The sequence below is a fragment of the Elgaria multicarinata genome, chromosome 17 (assembly GCF_023053635.1).
Source record: "Elgaria multicarinata webbii isolate HBS135686 ecotype San Diego chromosome 17, rElgMul1.1.pri, whole genome shotgun sequence".
NCBI classification, from domain to species: domain Eukaryota; kingdom Metazoa; phylum Chordata; class Lepidosauria; order Squamata; family Anguidae; genus Elgaria; species Elgaria multicarinata.
In genome coordinates this window covers 27,336,008-27,354,516 of record NC_086187.1, presented here as the reverse complement: position 1 = coordinate 27,354,516, position 18,509 = coordinate 27,336,008, and the positions used below count along the sequence as shown (strand labels likewise).

The 18,509-nt window shown below is 49.7% G+C and overlaps 2 protein-coding genes across 4 annotated transcripts in view; one reads left to right on the top strand and one right to left on the bottom strand.

The window, feature by feature from the left end:
- FAM83G (family with sequence similarity 83 member G) overlaps positions 1-10,904 on the top strand; it is a 34,900-nt gene extending 23,996 nt beyond the window's left edge. For 2 of the 3 annotated variants that reach the window (XM_063143536.1, XM_063143534.1), the window contains exon 5: positions 10,265-10,904. In XM_063143536.1, the coding sequence (XP_062999606.1) occupies positions 10,265-10,675 (411 nt within the window). In that variant the 3' untranslated portion in view covers positions 10,676-10,904. The remainder of the gene's footprint in view (positions 1-10,264) is intronic. The other variant, XM_063143535.1, reaches the window with a different exon arrangement.
- The window catches only part of SLC5A10 (solute carrier family 5 member 10), an 80,163-nt gene that overhangs the window by 45,916 nt on the left and 15,738 nt on the right, over positions 1-18,509 (bottom strand). The window contains exons 6-9 of the mRNA XM_063143537.1: positions 16,805-16,910; positions 15,324-15,404; positions 10,823-11,028; positions 3,885-4,020 (exon numbers count right to left, since the gene is read on the bottom strand). Of these exons, the coding sequence (XP_062999607.1) occupies positions 3,885-4,020; positions 10,823-11,028; positions 15,324-15,404; positions 16,805-16,910 (529 nt within the window). The remainder of the gene's footprint in view (positions 1-3,884; positions 4,021-10,822; positions 11,029-15,323; positions 15,405-16,804; positions 16,911-18,509) is intronic.

Below are 18,509 nucleotides of genomic sequence, written 5' to 3'. Positions count from 1 at the left end.
TCGTCAGGGAGAAAATTATGAGAAGGCAAGGCTTGAAGCCATTCTCTCTCTCTCTCTCTCACAATCCCCACTAAACTGTATGAATACGACGTTTTAACTTCTCTGGCTTTCCCATCAGTCAGATTATAATCATTTCATGATAATCGTTTAACTCCGTAGCACCAGAGGCAACACGTCTGCCAGTCCCTGAATCCACCTCACACCTCTGGCATGCCATAGATGCCACCTTACGTAAGATCTCTTTCCCTCAGAGATCTTACGATTTGGAAGTGGCTGTCCCATGCCAGCCACTATCAGCAGCCTCCATCTTCCCCTGGGTTTATCACCAAGACTCTCCCCACAAATCGCTGTGCTTCGGGCGGAGACTGATATGTGGTAAAGAGATCCGAGGAGCGATCTCAAGAGCGGCTGTATTTCGGGCTTTTATTTCCCCTCAGCAAGGAAACTCCGCTCACCAGCAAAACAAGAGTGATGTGGGTTCGTCATCTATGCAAAGCTGAGGCATGGCGTGGCTTGCCCACAGAAGCACGCCCTTCTCAGCTGGGTTGTTCTTCCACTCCTTCCCAAACACGGGCGTCGGAGGCATAAACGCTTGGCTCCGTTGTCACCCAAGAACCCACCTTAAAACAAGAAGGATGGTGTCACTTCAACTAACATTGCCGTGGCCTGCTCGTGGGAATGCGAAACCAAGTATGCCTTTCAGACAAAGTCGGGGCAACCAGCTGGGCTTCCAACAAAGGTGAGCGGAAGGTAGAGTAGGACCTCCCAGGAGATCTCTGGGCAATTTACAGTACATTGGGAAGAGCTCCTGACAACAGAAACAAAACCAAGGGTCCCCTGCGCATCCTAAGTTGGGCTGCGAAACTGAAGAAAGCCAGGAGTTTTCGACAAACATGTTTGCCATCACTGCACAATCCCCAATTTTTTTCAACTCAAATTGTACTTCTGGGGAAAAGGTCAGAAGGAGGAGGAGGAGGAGGAGGAGGAGGACATCATAACGCTCATAGACCAAAAAAAGCACATACCTCATCGACATAGCAATAACGAATGACAAAAATGTTGTTGAAAAGGAAGAGGAAAAGAGAGAAAAATATACACCACTAGCCATGGAAGTCAAAGAACTATGGCAACAGGGAAAGGTCACTATTATTCCATTAGTCACATCAGTCACTGGCATCACAGCAAAAAACTATACAGAAAACCTTCAGAAACTGGGCCTACCAAAATACATCCACACCAGCATCCAGAAAGCAATCGTACTTAAAACATGCTCAATTGTTAGGAAATTCCTGAATCTGTAAAAGACAGCATGACTTGGCAAAACGCGTCATGTCTGTCTAGAAAAACTGCCATGGGCGAGAAAGAGAATGATGATGATGATGATGAAGATGAAGTAAGAAAAGCCGGGCCAACCTGTTGAGTAGTGCCCCATCGTTTCCATGGGTCTACAGAAAGCAATGTCCCTTAATTCAGAGTGCGTCTATTTAATTTATTTATTTTTAACTTTATTTTTATATCATTCTTTTTCAGTAAAACGAACACAGGCTAAACATAGCCTGAAAAAAGGTTAAAGACAACGAACACCATCCAATTCAATTCGAGTGCATAGAGTACAGAATTGCAAAACCTTCAAGCTGAAATTATTTTCCCTTAATAGGTCAGCAAAATCTTATAATGATCTGCAAGGGCTTGGTTCTGGGATGTAGGATTAACGTCCCGCAAAAATGGGTACCACCTTGCATAAAACGTTTCAGGTTTCACATGACCTTTAACAACTTTTATAGGGCAGGTAAGCTTGTCCATTAATAAAAGACCCCAAAGCCTCTGAAACTAAGCCTCAAGAGAAAAGTCCACCAAACATTTCCACTTGCTTGCAGTTTGGAAATACATCTGTGAGCTGTGCAGGCTGATGTAGAGACAATGAAAGAACCCGGCGCTCTGGATGAAAGCAAAATTAACTGGCCCAAGCCCGACCTGTGATTTGCCGGCACTTGGCCACCAAAGATGTTATTGGCATTCTCAATTCACCCTAGCCTTGCCCACGGGCCAGCTGGGTTTTGCAAGGCTAGGCGTGCCAATGTCTTTGAAGTCCTGACACAGCAGCGTTGGTGTGATGATGTGTCCTAATTGACTGGGTCAGGCTGATTTCTGTTATGCTTGCAACAAGTTTCGCACAGCGATTGTTTTGCACTGTCCTGATGAGACGCCCGCTGTCCCGCAGAGCGCAAAAGCCCTCTTAAAGTCGCCTCCGAGGCCAAGCTGCCGAAATGTGGGTTTTATTTCAACCTAGTGATAAACCAGCCAGCTCTGTTACCCCCACGGTACAAACACTGATTCACAGGATCTTTGATTTTCTTTCCCCCCAAGTCCCAACGGACCTCTCCAATAAATACAGATTGAATTTTATTTATTTATTTATTTATTACATTTTTATACCGCCCAATAGCCGAAGCTCTCTGGGCGGTTCACAAAAATTAAAACCATAATAAAACAACCAAATATAAGGTTGAAAGCACAAATATAAAATACAGTATAAAAAGCACAACCAGGATAAAACCACGCAGCAAAATTGGTATAAGATTAAAATACAGAGTTAAAACAGTAAAATTTAAATTTAAGTTAAAATTAAGTGTTAAAATACTGAGAGAATAAAAAGGTCTTCAGCTGGCGACGAAAGGAGTACAGTGTAGGCGCCAGGCGGACCTCTCTGGGGAGCTCATTCCACAACTGGGGTGCCACAGTGGAGAAGGCCCTCCTCCTAGTAGCCACCTGCCTCACTTCCTTTGGCAGGGGCTCACGGAGAAGGGCCCCTGTAGATGATCTTAAGGTCTGGGCAGGTACATATGGGAGGAGGCGTTCCTTCAAATAACCTGGCCCCAAACCGTTTAGGGCTTTAAATGTCAATACCAGCACTTTGAATCGGGCCCGGAACTGGACTGGCAGCCAATGAAGTTGAAAAAGGACTGGTGTAATGTGATCTCACCGGCCAGTCCCTGTTAGTAAACGGGCTGCCCTGTTTTGTACCAGCTGAAGCTTCCGGACCGTTTTCAAAGGCAGCCCCACGTATAACGCATTGCAGTAATCCAAACGAGAGGTTATCAGAGCATGGATAACTGTAGCTAGGCTATCTCCGTCCAGATAAGGGCGTATTTGCACCCATTAAACTGGCCTTCCCCAACTGGGGTGCCTTCCAGAGGTGTTATGCTGGCTGGGAATGATGGGAATTGCAATCCAACACATCTGGAAGGCACCCCTGTTGGGAAAGGCTGCATGAAACCCATTTTGTGAACGGCTTAACGCATGAACCATCCAACTGGTCATTTCTAGAGAAGTGCAATGATGTGGGTGAGGAGATACCAAATGAAGCAATTACGCCTAATACTAGATGGGTGCCCAGGGTCCCTTATGACACTGAGGTGCAATACCACGGCGCCATTAAAACAGCATCCCAAAGATTCTTTTTTTTAGCCATCTTACAATGAGATCACTCAAAGTTTCCCAGAGGTAACTGGGGGAAACTGTAAAGGATTTCTCCTATATGGAGCTCTCCCTTCACTCAAAGCATCAGGGGAGGTCTCACTCTGTATCACTATCACTATCTGAAACACAAAGAAGGATCATGGGAACTGTAGGCCAACAACAACAACCCAGCCTGGAGGGCCGCCATTTGCCCATTCCTGCTTTAAAAGGGGCATTAGTCAAATTCATTAGTCAATCCATGGCCACTAGCCATGGTGGCCAAATGCCAGTCGCTGCAGGACAAGAGTGGAGTAAGGCGTTTGCCCTCCCGTGGCTTCCCCCACGGAGACCCCTTGAGCACTAGGAAAACAGGACGAGATCGGCCGCTCTGGCATTTCAGCTTCAAGGGTTTAATTGCACCTTACCTGGGTACAGCACACGGCTGATCATTCCTGGCATGATGATGAGGACCATGGGAAGCATTTTTAAGTAGCTGGCTAGGATGGACCCGGCCTTGGCATGGCTGAGATTCTTTGCAGAGAGAGACCTTTGGACAATAACCTGTAAAAAAAAAAAACACCCAGCAAGGGTGAGACCAAGGGTGCTGGTTTTAAGCGGCTCGACACCACAATACCTGTAGCTGTAACTCAGCGGTAGAACTCTTGCTTCACATGTAGAAGGCCCCAGGTTCAATCCTATCCAGGTAGAGTTAGGAAAGAACCCTGCCTGAAACCCCGGACAGCCCTGGCTGCCAGTCAGTGTCGGCAATACTGGGCTAAGATGGAACAGTGGTCTGACCCAACATAAGGCAGCTCCCTACGTTCCTATTTAAATCAGACCGTTAAATCAGAACCATGTGGACTGGAATCTTAATTTATCTTTAGGGAGAAGGACCACAGCTTTGCAGGCAGGAAGTCCCAGGTTTGATTCCTGGCATTGCCAAGCAGGGCTGGAAATATTCCTGCCTGACGCCCTGGAGAACCATGCTGCCGGTCAGTGTCGACAGTAGTGGCCTACATGGACCAAGGATCTGAGTCAGCAGAAGGCAGCTTCCTAGGTCCTTTTGTAATACCTGATGAAGTGCCTCCGCTGGGGTGAACCTACCCTTGCCCTACGGATCAACATGTGAGGCCTTCCCCCGAGGGACGCTCGGAGGATGGCAACCAGGGGGAAGGCCTTTTTGGTGGTGGCCACCCTGCTAGGGAAAGCTCTCCCTAGCAAGGCACTTGTTGGATATAACAGGTTCTTTTAAGCATCGGTTGAGTAGTCTGTGGTTGTCACTAACGTATTAGTTGTTAAATGGCAATTTGATGGAAGATTGTTTTCATTTTGTAGAAAGTCGCCTTGAAACTTTTTTTTCTATTTTGCTAAAGGCGCCTAAGAGATTTTAATAACGGCAATAATGCTAGGAGAGGGGGACAGGATGTAAACACAAAACAAAAACACACTAACCCCCCCCCCAAAAAAAAAACCAATCAAGGAAAATGGTACAATTAAAGCAGCTAACCCTCAGCTAGCTTATTCTGGCACAACAGCCCCCCTCACTCCCTTGCAGTTTTGAAAGACAGCAGACCCCCCCTCCCCCTCCCACAAACACAATTTTCCTTTTCAAAACTCCAAAGCAAGAGGAGCGGGTGCAGCCAGGGTGCCCCCTCCCCTCCCATTTTGCCACAAGCCCCTCTCCCCAATTTGATTTATCCGGTGGTGTTGCTCTGGAGATGCATTTTAGCATTTTTGTCTAGAGAACAGAGCTGTGAATGGAAAAATGGCCCCTGCCCAGATTTCGCCTCGGCTACGGACTGGGGACGAAACCACTGGTGATGACAGCCACAGATCCTGCGGGATACCTGGGGGTCTCTTTGGTATTAATTACCCCCCCTCCCTGTCTGCCAGCACTACAGGAGGGTTGGGATGCTGCCAAAGGTGATGAATGGATGATTAATACAACAGGGGAGAGATTCAAAGAGCTTCATAGGCAGACCTATGAACAAGGCCCCGGAAGGTTTGCTCTTAATAGGCAATGAGGAGATGTGCGTGTCTGGACATGCCTGTTCCTTGCAGCTTGCAAAAGCCCTCTTTTGACCCACATGTTAAAAACTGCCTCACTGCTTTCTGTGCAGTCAGGAGCAAGCATAGTGGCGAGTATCGTGCTGAATGCTGCAACCCTTCGTGCAGTTACAAGAGAGGAAGCCCTACTGAACTCAGCAAAGCTTACTTCCAAGTAAGCACGCGCAGGATAATGTTGCGAGGTTTGGGTGGAGTTCCTGGCACGGAACACCACAATGAGGCTGTTCACACAACTCGCTAACCCACACTCAGTGGTTGAGTGTGAGTTGTCGTGGAACCATGGGTTGTTTGTTCAACTGTGGGTTAGAGTGTTGTTTGAACCCAGGAGGTTTTCCGCAGGCTGGCTGGTTTACCATGCAGCGTGGCTTATTTTTTCCCCGAACAAGCCACCTTGAGAACCCATGGTTTGTGGTTGGGTTATTCAGGGCAGTTAACTCAGCTGCACTGCAGACACACGATCGGTGATTTGGGTCATGGAAAAGGCACGTGTGGGGTGGAGGGTTAAACACCGACCCATGCATTAGCAACGCTGCCTAGAGCCGATCGCTGCTGATGTAGCAATGCGTAGCCCCTAGACCAGCCTTTCTCAACCTGGGGCGCTCCAGATGTGTTGGACTACAACTCCCAGAATGCCCCAGCCAGCTGGCTGGGGCATTCTGGGAGATGCAGTCCAACACATCTGGAGTGCCCCAGGTTGAGAACCACTGCCCTAGACTAAAACCAGAAGGGGAAAATCCCTTGACAAAAGGTAACTCCCAATAGTTGCAAAACAATTATTATTATTAATAATGTTTATTTATATAGCGCCATCAATTTTCATGGTGTTGTGCAGAATAAAATAAAACACAATGCAAAACACCCTGCCGTATGGCGTACATTCTAAAATCACAGTAACAAACAGGGAGGGGAAAAGCCAACCAGCATTGGGGGACAATAAAACAAGTAATAAAAACTAGTATCAAGAGAAACCAAGGCAGGCAGGGACTCCAGTAAACAAGCAGAAAGAGAATTCACAAATCTAGTTTGGGTCTTACTGGAAGACCTGGGAAGACCAAGGAGAACCGGGTGGACACCTCTTCTCCCTGGTGAGCTTATACCTTCCTCCCACCCAGCACAAAAAACTTGGACCGCTTTTGGAATCCATCATCAACGTCTGGATTTCTCTCCTAGGGCAGAAAACAACATGACAAACCATTGCTTCCTACGGGATCGCAACAGCCTGACAGCTCGATTCTGAGGGTGTTTACTCAGAAGTTTGGTTCCCACCACACTGTGGGACATACTGCCTTGCAAGAGCGTAAAGGAACGGCAGCTCAAACCTCCCCGAGGAATGAATATCAGCAAGGTCACGTCCGATTCCCGACTGCCAAAAAAGCCAGGTGGCAGTATTAAAATGCAGGTGGATTTTGCAAGCTGCCTAAAGCAGGGATGCTCAAACGCCCTCTTCGCCTCCGACGCAGGATGCTGGCAGTCATTATCTCTTGAAGCGCATCCTCCCAGGCCTTACTCACGGGGCTCTTGCGCGATTGCCCCCATTGCGCAGAAGAGGAAGACTGAACCAGAGTCTCATCCTCTTCCGAAATCCTTCCTTGCATCTGATAAACGGAGGGAAACGCTGAGGGTGAAGAATGACGACATTCCAGGAGACCTGTGACTCACAGGAAGCGGGTGATTCACCCCAGTGTGCTGCTTGAACGGGCAGTGCCAGCCTGCCCAGACTTTTCCCTGGCACAGAGGTTTATCCTGAGTGATCCATGACATCTCGTTCCTCCCCCCTCCCACTTTAAGGCAGCCTTTCCCAACCTGGAACATCCAGGTACGTTGGAGTTCACATCATTCCCATCATTTGCAGACGCTGCAAATAATGCAAGTTGCAGCCCAACGCATCTGGACGGCAACAAGTTGGAGAAAGTTATTCTCAAGTTACTCACAGAGCAGGAAAGGAGGTGATTTTCACCCATGGGGGAGAAAGGGTTAAACCTCCCTCCCCCTTGCCCACTGCAGTCCTGTTGAAAATCCCCCACCCCCTCATGAGTTTAACTTTTTTTAAAAAAAGAAAAACTAACATATTTGCACGCAGCACTACACATTTAACATAACGGGATTCTTAGAGGCTTTAGCAAGGAATTAGACAAATATATGGAAAAAGAAGAGAGGCCTAACCATGATTATGGTAACTTTGAGCTCCATCAGACGGGCATTTTATTGCACTTTCATTACTGGGCACTCAAGGATTTTCGCGGGTCCCTCTCATGACATCATCTGCCTCCCGCCCCTTCCAGCCTTCTTTGTGCCACAAAAAATAAAAACAAAGATGGAAGTTGCCGCTACCCGCTGCTGTGTGCAGGAGAAGCAGCATGATCAAAACGGCTCAAAGTGGTTGTGAGGTTCCTTATAGCTGGCAGCTGAACATGATCAGGGGTCTGGAAACAAAGCCCTATGAAGAGAGACTGAAAGAACTGGGCATGTTTGTTTATTTTATTTATTTATTTATTTATTACATTTCTATACCGCCCAATAGCTGGAGCTCTCTATCCCAGTAGCCTAGAGAAGAGAAGATTGAGGGGAGACATGATAGCACTCTTCAAATACTTAAAAGGTTGTCACACAGAAGAGGGCCAGGATCTCTTCTCGATCCTCCCAGAGTGCAGGACACGGAATAATGGGCTCAAGTTACAGGAAGCCAGATTCCAGCTGGACATCAGGAAAAACTTCCTGACTGTTAGAGCAGTATGACAATGGAACCAGTTACCTAGGGAGGTTGTGGCCTCTCCCACACTAGAGGCCTTCAAGAGGCAGCTGGACAACCCTCTGTCAGGGTTGCTTTAGGGTGGATTCCTGCATTGAGCAGGGCGTTGGACTCGATGGCCTTGTAGGCCCCTTCCAACTCTGCTATTCTATGATCCTATGAGAGACTGCTGGACAAGATGGACATTTGGTTTGGTCCAGGAGAGCTGGATCAAGCTGGTTGGCAGAGGGCAGGATCAGGTAGATGGTACATCAGGGAGTACTGGTAGAACAGCACGGATTCCCTACCTCAATTGCCAAAACACGCTTCCCCCGCTCTTAAATTAAGCTGCAAGACAGCTTGCAGGGGATTTGTGTGTGAGCTCTAACCGTGGTACTGAAAACCGGCAATTCTATGTCTGCCTTTCTGGGCCACCATTTTGCACCTGGCTCTGGCCAGCAGGTCTTGGGGTTCTAGTGAAAAACAAGGCAAATCCTGCAAGCCTGGAATAGAGTCAACGGGACTGAATATTACTATCAATGACGGGTCGTGTGAACATTAAATCATTGCGGTTAACGAGTGGGTCGTGACTGGACATCCTGTGGGTCGCAATCTTACTGGGCAATTGGGGAGAATGCTACTTGCATGTATTTCTTAGATCTCCATGACCAAGAGAGGACTAGCAACTTGATTTTTCTTTCTGCTTTTAATCGCAAGCTGAAAATCCAGGGAAGGAACCTGGAATATCTTCAAGGATGCCAGGCAAACCACCACCCCTGCTCCCCCGCCCCCCGGTGTCTTGGTATAAGGCAGCTCCCTGGGCCTACCCCCTCACCAGTGAGAGACACACACACATCCCAAATCATAGCATGAAATCCCAAATCATTCCCTGGTTGAGTCAGGGAAGAAAAGAGAAAAACAAAAACGTTCTCTAGCAATCAATATCCAAGCCTCACCCAAGTCTTCCGTTTTGGGCCCTGTTTGTGGATTAGGTGTGGCAAAGCCCCAACCGTTTAAATATTTGCTATTTTGCTGGGTTGCTGCAACACGTCTAAAGTCTGTCCTGAGCTCAAAGGTTTTAGCACGGCAGGCAAAGCACCTCTTTGGGGACAGGCCACAGCGGTGGTGGGTGTGCCTGTCAAATGCTAACTATGATTAATTGATTCATGCATTCATTAACAATACAGCGCCTTTTCTGTATTCAGCACATTCTGCATGCTTTATCCAAGGCATCCTTACAACAACCCTGTAAGGCAGGCTAGCATTCATTTATCCCTGTGTTGGAGATAGAGGAGGCTGGGAAAACAGGGGCTTGGCCTAGGGACACCTCACAAGGTCAGAGCAGGATGGAGGATCCAACCGGGAGGACGTACGATCCACAGCTCAGACTGAGACCCTAAATCAAGGGAGTTGAATATCTTTCAGCCCAGAGCGGTGTCCGCAGGTGCTTTCTGCCCACAGGCACCACCTTGAAGACTCCCAGGTGTAACGCCTCTGCTCTCTCGCTCCACCGGCCTCTGCCTTCAGGAGGTCTCCTGTCCCCTCAAATAACCACATTCTTTCTCTCTTGCTGCCCCGATGCCTAGAACTCACTCCCAGATCCCCCAAGATCCCATCTTCCTTCTGCCCACTTTTCTTTGTTGCCTTTTATGCTTAGAAAGGCCTCCCAGAACCCTCCTCTGTCTCCTTAGAACAACCTTTTCCATGCCGCTTTCGACACAACCTCCCTGGACCCCAGACCGTAGAGTACTCAAGCCTACGCCCATGTAAACTGAAAGCAATGTACAGTCTTCCTCCTGGGTATCCTTGCCTCTGTTTCTCCCCTGTGTCGAATTCCAGATTGTAATCCCCTTGGGGCAGGGATTGAAATTCTTGTACTTCCCTAAAGCAAAGCCATACGCATCGTTGGCGTGGTAGCAATAATGGCAACTCAGATCTTTACTTTTTAATGCACCAAAGCCAATGCTCGCTGCTAACTGACTTGTCCATTCTTTTACGCTCCGTAAACAGGGCCCACAACTGTTCTGCTATGGAACCAGGGTGCAAGTGTCCACCGGAAGAGGAAAAGGCAGCACCCGACAGGGGAAAGCTCCGGAAGACGGCAAACACCAGCGGGATGGATTCAGGGCAAAACGTTTCTCCCCAGGCCCAGCCAGCCAGCCCTACTGGCAGAGCAAAGCCTTCAGCTCCAGCAAGAACTCGCAGCCCAGTCGCTTCTCCCAAGGCGGAGATTCACCAAGAGCAACCTGCAACGCGCTGTCCCCATTCCAAGAAAGCCAGAGGGCCCAGGAAGAGCTAAGGACACCGTTGGGCATCCCTTTGTCCAAACTGTCACAATCCAAACACCTAAAGAGCAAGGCGGGCCAGTGGTCGGATTCCAAAAGAAGGCACCAAACCGCCGTCGCCCGCAAGGATCAATAAGACCGTGGGAGACGTCCTTCAGGGACATTTGGGTGTTTGAGAGAGACACCACCCCCACCACCCCGCGGTCCAGAGACCCAAGGAAGGGGCACCTGCGGTCGTGCTTTAGCCCAGGAGGGAAGAGGGGATAGTTGCGTTTACATTTACCTGGTCTGTGCACCAGTACCACATGGCCAAAACCGAGAGCCCAAACGTCATGCCGGTCCAGGGAAGGTCTCCAGAGACTGGATCCCGGAAAAGGTGCATCGCGTCGAGACGGGGCAGGTGGCACGTGGCGTTGGGGATAGTCTTAGACGGGATGGCCTTTAAGTAGGCCTCTTCCAGGTTGTGGTAGCCGCCAATCTCGTCGAAAGCTTTTTAAAAAAGGGAGGGGGAAATGGTGGGAGGAAGGAAGAGGAGGAGCCAATTCAAGACAGATGTACCAAATGGCCGACGGACCGCAAGAGCATGGCTCAGGTATTTCCCCTTATTCCAGCCTACTCCAAACGGGTTGCCCTCCAGATGCCTCCAGACTACAGCGCCCCATCCTACCCAGCCAAATCTGGGAACGCAGGTTCAGGAATTCCCATTCCTGAATCTGCTGCCATCGGTTTCATTGGATAAACCCCGAAGTTCAGTATGGCGAGGGAGGGAGGGAACCGTGAATTCAGGACACTCCGTGGCAGCAAACAGCAGACCGTCGCTCCCTAAGAGGGCACCTGCTTGGCTTGCAGAAGGTCCCAGGTTCAGTCCCAGATACCTCAAGTTGAAAGAATGACAGGTAGCAGGTGAGACAACCGTCACAGAGGACAAAACCATCTGTGGCTACTAGCCCTTATGGCTATCTGCTTCCACCAGTATCAGAGGCACTAAGCCTACGTACACCAGTTGCTGGGGAACATGGGCAGGAGGGTGCTGTTGCACTCAGGTCCTGCTTGTGGGTTTTCCATTGGGGCAGCTGGTTGGCAAAGGTGCAAACAGAATGCTGGAATAGATGGACCCTCGGTCTGATCTAGCCTCAGGACTCTTCTTCTGGGATAGGAAAGACCCGGACACACCCCTAAAACCCTCAAGAGCAGCTGCCAGTCAGTACCGACCAGACGTAAGGAACCCACGGCCCTCCCAATGTGGTCAGTCCCTTCCAAGTCTACCATTCTAATTCCCATCATTGGTCAATGCCGGCTGGAGCGGAGGGAAACTGGAGTAGACCAAACTGAGGCTAGATAGACCCGTTTTCCGACTTGGCATGAGGCCATTCACAACCGCTGAAGCAGGAGAAACAGGGTTTGTTTTGGACAGAGAGCTGCAGCGGTTGAACCAGTGGAGGCTGGTCGCTGCGATGCCAGACAGGCAGCGAATCCACCCTGGGTTTCAGTCAGAACTCTAAGGGAGCGATCCACGGTGCTCCGCGTGGGCAGTGGCAAAGAAATACGGGAGTTGCAGTCCATCAGATCTGGAGTGCACCAGGCTGGGGAAGGCTGCAGGAGACCTACTAGGCGAGGGAATCCATGGCCGGACTCCACACGCCGTTTCAGATGCTGCCCTGATCCTCAAAGGAAATTGGAAAGAACTGAATCACCGTGGGGAGAAAACCATGATTCAGCCACACCAGGCTTTGCGATTCTTCCAAGGCGAGTCGACGGTTTCCCCAGACAAAAACAGCCACCCCTGCAAAGAGGTCACGTCCCAGACCGGCACCAGCACCCACAGGATTAAAGCCGCCCCTCTTGGCATAGTTAACGATTTAAAGGAGTTTGCAAGGGCGGGGAGGGGAGTGAGGAGGGCATCCCGTTGCAAGCGCCAACAGGAATGTGCGTTTTAGGCTCTTTTCAAAGCCTCGTCATGGCAACCCAACGGCCAGCCGCCCAAGCAGGGCGTGGAAGGCATTACTGCATTATCCACTCCCACTGAGTGTCGGCGTTCGGTGCCCGCTGAGGAGGAAGGGCACTTTTCATGGGCTGCGGGGCCGGTTCAAGACATCTGGGTGTGTGAGGTCAAAAATCCAAAATGGCGCCCGCAGCCGCACCTATCAGACGCAGCCCATCTTGTCTGTAATGGATCATGAAGAAGCCGGCGTGGAGCTCTGGGCCAGTGCCTTTCCTTCGCGGGGCCTCTTCTCAAACGTGGGTAGATTTCTCCAAGCCAGGCCAGTGTTGTGGGTGGCCGTACCTGCATCCAGATCTGGACTGGGTCTCTTTTCTCCTCCAAGTCAGGCCCACCTACCGTTGCTGGGGAGATTGAACTGATGCAACAGACCCAAAGACTGAGCTGCCCGATGGCATAAAGCCCGCTCAGCTCCTGCTATTTATACCAGGCTTGGCCAATCCGAAGGCTTGACGCTGCCTGCCAATCATGGAGGCCGATGTTCACACCCTCAGCTCCTATCACAGCCTTCCCCGACCAGGTGGGTTGGACTCAGTGGAGGCTCCGATATCAGTGAGGCAGTAAATCCAGTCCGGGTTTCAGTCAGAACTCTAAAGGAGCTCGTTAGCTCCTTTAGAGTTCTGGCTGGTTCTGACTGAAACCCGGAGTGGATTCACTGCCTCACTGACATCGGAACCACCAGTCTCCACTGGTTAGACTACAGCTTCCATCATCCCCGTTCAGCATGGGGAGACCGCACTAGGGTAGGCCCCAAACAGAAGTCCCTGAGGGTTGCACCCCAGGATCCCTGCGTGACAGGAAAAGGCAGAGACATGCCAAGGTGAAGCCTCTTTGAAGTGCACACCTGAGCGATGACACCTCCTAGTGGGGAGGGCTCTTCAAAGCGTGCCCAAGTGCTTCTTTAGCCCTTGATATTCGCAGGAGTCCCTTTTTACAGCTACCGTCACTTCACAAACAAGAAGAGGGTTGTGGTTTTGCCTGCTTCTAAGCTGCTCATTCACTCTGCCACTTGAGCACATCCAGACAGAAAATGTGCAGGATCAGGAGGAGGAGGCAAAGCATCGCACCGGTGCGCTGTGGCCAGGTGTGCGCATCTACGTGCCTCTGCAGCACAATGGACGCACCCACCCACCCACCACCTATCGTTCTTAGCTTTCAGGGACCCAGAGAAGGGGCCCAAAACTTGAAGAATGCCCATTTCAGCCTCCCACGCGAACCACCTTTTTTTCAAGGCATCCTCCCAAAATCTATCCAAAAGACAAAACAGGGGATGATGGAGAGATACCTGGAAAAGATAAGATTGCCCCCGGTAAATACAGACATTTGGAGCATACGCAAATGCGGTCTCCTAAAGTACCCCTGCACAGATGGGGAATAGGTAACCTTGCTACAAGGTTATTATACATTGTGCTGCTGTTCTCAAACCTTCTTCTTTTAAAATTTGGCAAGATGTGCATGCCAGAGCAACAGGGTCCTAAAATGATGGACGGGTTGCTGCTGCACTCACCTGCCTCGTTGTACAGCCTCCAGAGAAATGGTTTACGAATTTAAACAATAAAATGAAAACTTCCAAAGTGCCGAAAACGGTGGGAAATTGTGTTGCTTATTCTCTCTCTCTCTCTCCCTCGCCCGATAAATAGCGCTGTGCCGTTCAGAGGCAAGGAATGAGAGGACGGACCCTGCCCCAAAGGGCTTACAGTCTAGAAGACAACAACAGAGGGAAGAGAAAGAGGGGGGGATAAAGGCCAGGGTTAGGCAGGAGAAGAAGAATACAGCACCATGATGGCAGTTTGACCTACTTAGGCTTAGTTATAGTCTATGGAGACTAAGGGGTTGTGTCACAGTCACAGAAAAGGTGAATTTTGAAGAGGGATGGGAAGGAAATGAGAGAAAATAAGACGTGCTGGGTGGATCAGATCAAGTTCTCCCTCAATCCTCCCAGAGTGCAGGACACAGAATAATGGACTCAAGTGACAGGAAGCCAGATTCCGGCTGGACATCAGGAAAAACTTCCTGACTGTTAGAGCAGTATGACAATGGAATCAGTTACCTAGGGAGGTGGTGGGCTCTCCCACACTAGAGGCCTTCAAGAGGCAGCTGGACAACCATCTGTCAGGGATGCTTTAGGGTGGATTCCTGCATTGAGCAGGGGGTTGGACTCGATGGCCTTGTAGGCCCCTTCCAACTCTGCTATTCTATGATTCTAGTCAACACACACACATACAGGGAGAGAGAGAAACACACACACACAGAAACAAGACTCACAGACAGACATGAGAGATAAACAAGTCACACACGCACACACACACGAGAGAAACAACACACACGCACAGAAACAAAACACACACAGACACAGACACAGACACACAGACGTCGCCAAGAGGGGTACAAAGGACATAGCCCTAACCTATCTTTTGCCCCTAGCACCTGTGACTTAGGGGTATACTGCCTCTGATCCTGGAGCTTCATTTGGAACATGCATGTGCTGCCCAATAACCAATTGCCTGCATGAGCAAATCAAAGCTGCAAGAGGCAAATCTGCCAAGCCTTTTTGTGCCAGTTCCCAAAAACAGCTTTGGATGTTTGATGGATGTGGGAGGGACGGAAGGTGGGGCGGCTCAGCCCAGCCCAGCCCGGACCTTCCTGCCCTTCCTCCTCTCTCCATGAACCGTTGCCCCCCCCTCCAGCGGTGAGCTGTGCATGTTCCCAATGCAGGGACTGCTTACGCATCTCTTCTCAGGTGGGCGGCGGGGTGGAGGGAAGAGGGCAGGCTCCTGGTCCTTACCTGTTACGGTTAAGATGATGGCTCCAACTACCATGATGAGGGTTTGTAGAGCATCCGTATAGATGACAGCCGCCAGTCCCCCTGCGAATGACATACAGGGAACGGGTTGGAGGAAGGGCCAGTACGGGGGGGGGGGGTTCCAGGCACAAGGATGGAACGCCCCCAACCCCCCCCCCTCTTCCTCTCCCCGTGTTTTCATAACTTCCAAGGAAAGCCTCCTGGGAGCACTCTCCCCATCTGAGATACAGCAGGGTCTTTTCAGTGATGGCATCCCATCTGTAGAACTCCCTGCCCAAGGAGACCGCTGCCCCCCCCACCATCTTTTTATTTATTTAGGTATTACATTTCCACATCGCCCAATAGCCGAAGCTCTCTGGATGGTTCACAACAATTAAAAACGTAAAATACAAGACGAACGAATACAATATAAAACTACAGTATGAAAAGAAGAAACAAATAGAACCTAGACGCAGGGCAAAGGTTTAAAATGCAATTCAGGAATTAAAACAGAAACTGAGAAACTAAAATGCTTGAGGAAATAAGGTTTTCACCCGGCACTGAAAAGAGCTCAAGGTAGGTACCAGGCAAACCTCTCTAGGGAGCCCATTCCACAACTGGGGTGCTACAGCAGAAAAGGCCCTCTTCTTAGTAGCCACCCACATGGTGTAGTGGCTAAAGTGTTGGACTGGGAGTTGGGAGATCCGGGTTCTAGTCCCCACTCAGCCATGGAAACCCACTGGGTGATTTTGGGCCAGTCACAGCCCAACCCACCTCACAGGGTTGTTGTTGTGAGGATAAAATGGAGAGGAGGATTATGTACACCGCCTTGGGTTCCTTGGAGGAAAAAAGGCAGGATATAAATGCAACAACCTCCTTTGGTGGAAGCTCCTGGTAAAGGATCGCTATGTATTATCTTTGGGTCCGGACAGGTGTACATGGGAGGAGACGATCCTTCAGGTCACCTGACCCCAAGCCATTTGGGGGATTGAATGAATGTTAATCCCAGCACTTTGAATCGGGCCCAGGCACGGACTGGCAGCCAGGGCAGACGGGAAAGTGTTGGCATAATTTGTTCACGTTAGACCGTGCCGGTTTAACAATCTCGCTGCCCTATTTGAATTCATGTGTGCAAGTGACATGATGCATTTGCCCTGCACTCAGAGATTTAAAATTTAGAGATGGTGGTGTGGAGTGCAGGGGGGGAGCTGAACTCCAAAGAGCAACGACGCCAGCAACTTATGCTAGCAATATTTTCACAGGGCATCTCCAAAAGGCAAGAAAGAGGGACAAAATCAGGGCACTGATTTATTGGGGAAAGAGACCAGAAAATAGGGGCTATCCCAAGTCAAGAGGGACAGCTGGAAAGAGTGAAGGACAATGCGCACCCCTACACCAGCCCCCAAGACCCAAGACTACATTCTAGTTCTCCAGCCCAAGGGCAGCCCTCAGGTCTTACTGGGCTGGGGCAGGCGTCATCTTACCCGCAATGGTGTAAACAGCCGTGACAACCAGCATCAGGACAGTGGAGAGATAGAGATTCCACCCAAGACAGACTTGGACAAACAGGGCTCCAGAGTACAGGTCAGTCTGCAGGCAAAAAGAAAATCAGATTTGGGGGACAATTAAGGAAAATTTAGGCCTGGGTCGCCACTTTTTCTAGACAGGGGGTCCTGTGCCTTTAACAGCTAGAAGTCAGGCCAAAATCCATAGGGAAAACCTTTCCTGGCACGGAGAGGGGAAACTTCACCTGTTGAATTCTGCCTGTCAAGTAGCGGTTAGAGGCTTGGAGCTTCACATCCACATCTGGAAAGAAAAGGGTGCTGGACTAGGTAGGCTTTTAGCTACGTTATTCGTCTATCAAATTAGCCTTCTGCTAATATGTAGGCAAAAATCAGAGCCAGAAGACAGACAGAATTTCAACCAGTGAAGCTGTTCCCATCGCCTCTTCTCCATGTCAAAGAAGGCTGCATGTGTTAAATTCAGCACTTCTTGCAACTGTTAATGGTACAGGGAGACCATAAGAAGGGTGGCTACTAATGCTGAAGCCGCAGGCAGAAATCCACAGGTGAAGCTGTTCCCATCCTTGCGCTAGGGGAAGCATCACTGGTGGATTTCTGCCTGTTATGCAGCTCTTAAAATGCGAGGTGTTAGGGGAAAAGGTGACGTCCCTATGCCCACTTCTATCCACAGCTGTTTTCACCTTTATTTATTGTATTTATGTATTTAGGACGTTTCTAATCCGCTGAATAACTCATGTTCTCTGGACAGATTAGAACTAGTTCATTGCTATAAGCTGGTGGTGGACATGCTGTATTTCAACAGACAAAAAATAAGTTCATTAATTTCATGGTAAAAGAAAACGAGGTTCCTGAGATGGCCGATAGCCAACGTCTATCCAGGCTGATGGATGCACCAAAGGCCATTCAAAATATTAACTCTTGGCTAAGCCAGTAGATTTGGATCAGAAATAGCACATCTGTTTCTAGATCCGTTTCTGGTTCTGATCCGTTTCCAGATCAAGAGAGAAGTGTATCACAACAGCTGGCAGGGATGAGGGTGAAGTTCATTTCTGAAGCTTAAACTCCTCCTCCTGAACGATGGGAGCTAGAAACCTGTTTCGGAGGAATCTTCCTTCTCAAGGATTCCAGTTTGGTGCAGCAAAGCAAGACGTGTTAGAAGTATGTAAACTGCAACCAACGTCTGCTTGGACCAACCTTCTGCTACCTGGTGCCCTCTAGATGTTTTGGACAACAATCCCCACTATCCCCCAACCAGGGATTGCCAGAGCCGCAGTCCAACTCTGTCCCAGCAGTTTTGTGGCTCAGCGAGGACTCAAACCCAGGTCTTCCCGGTTCAGGTCCATGTACTAAGCCATCAATCGACCAGGGCAACTAGAACGGTGCGCCTTTGTTAGCCAGATAGTTTCAGGCTGCTCCCTCAAGAGTTCAGGCTTGTCACCGCGAATTCTCTTGAACCTCTAAGCCTCTACCTCCTCCCAACAGGCACGGCCAAGGAGGCGGCTGTTTTTTTGCCGATTTTTCCTGCTGGCTCAGCAAACTCCTTTGCCGGCCTCCAGCTCCCACAGGGCCAAATGACGGAGGCAGCAACGCGGAAGGCGGCAGGTGGGGTGCAGCCGGGCATTTTCGCTCTTTCAACTTCAATGGGTTTTTGTTCCTTGCTCTGGCA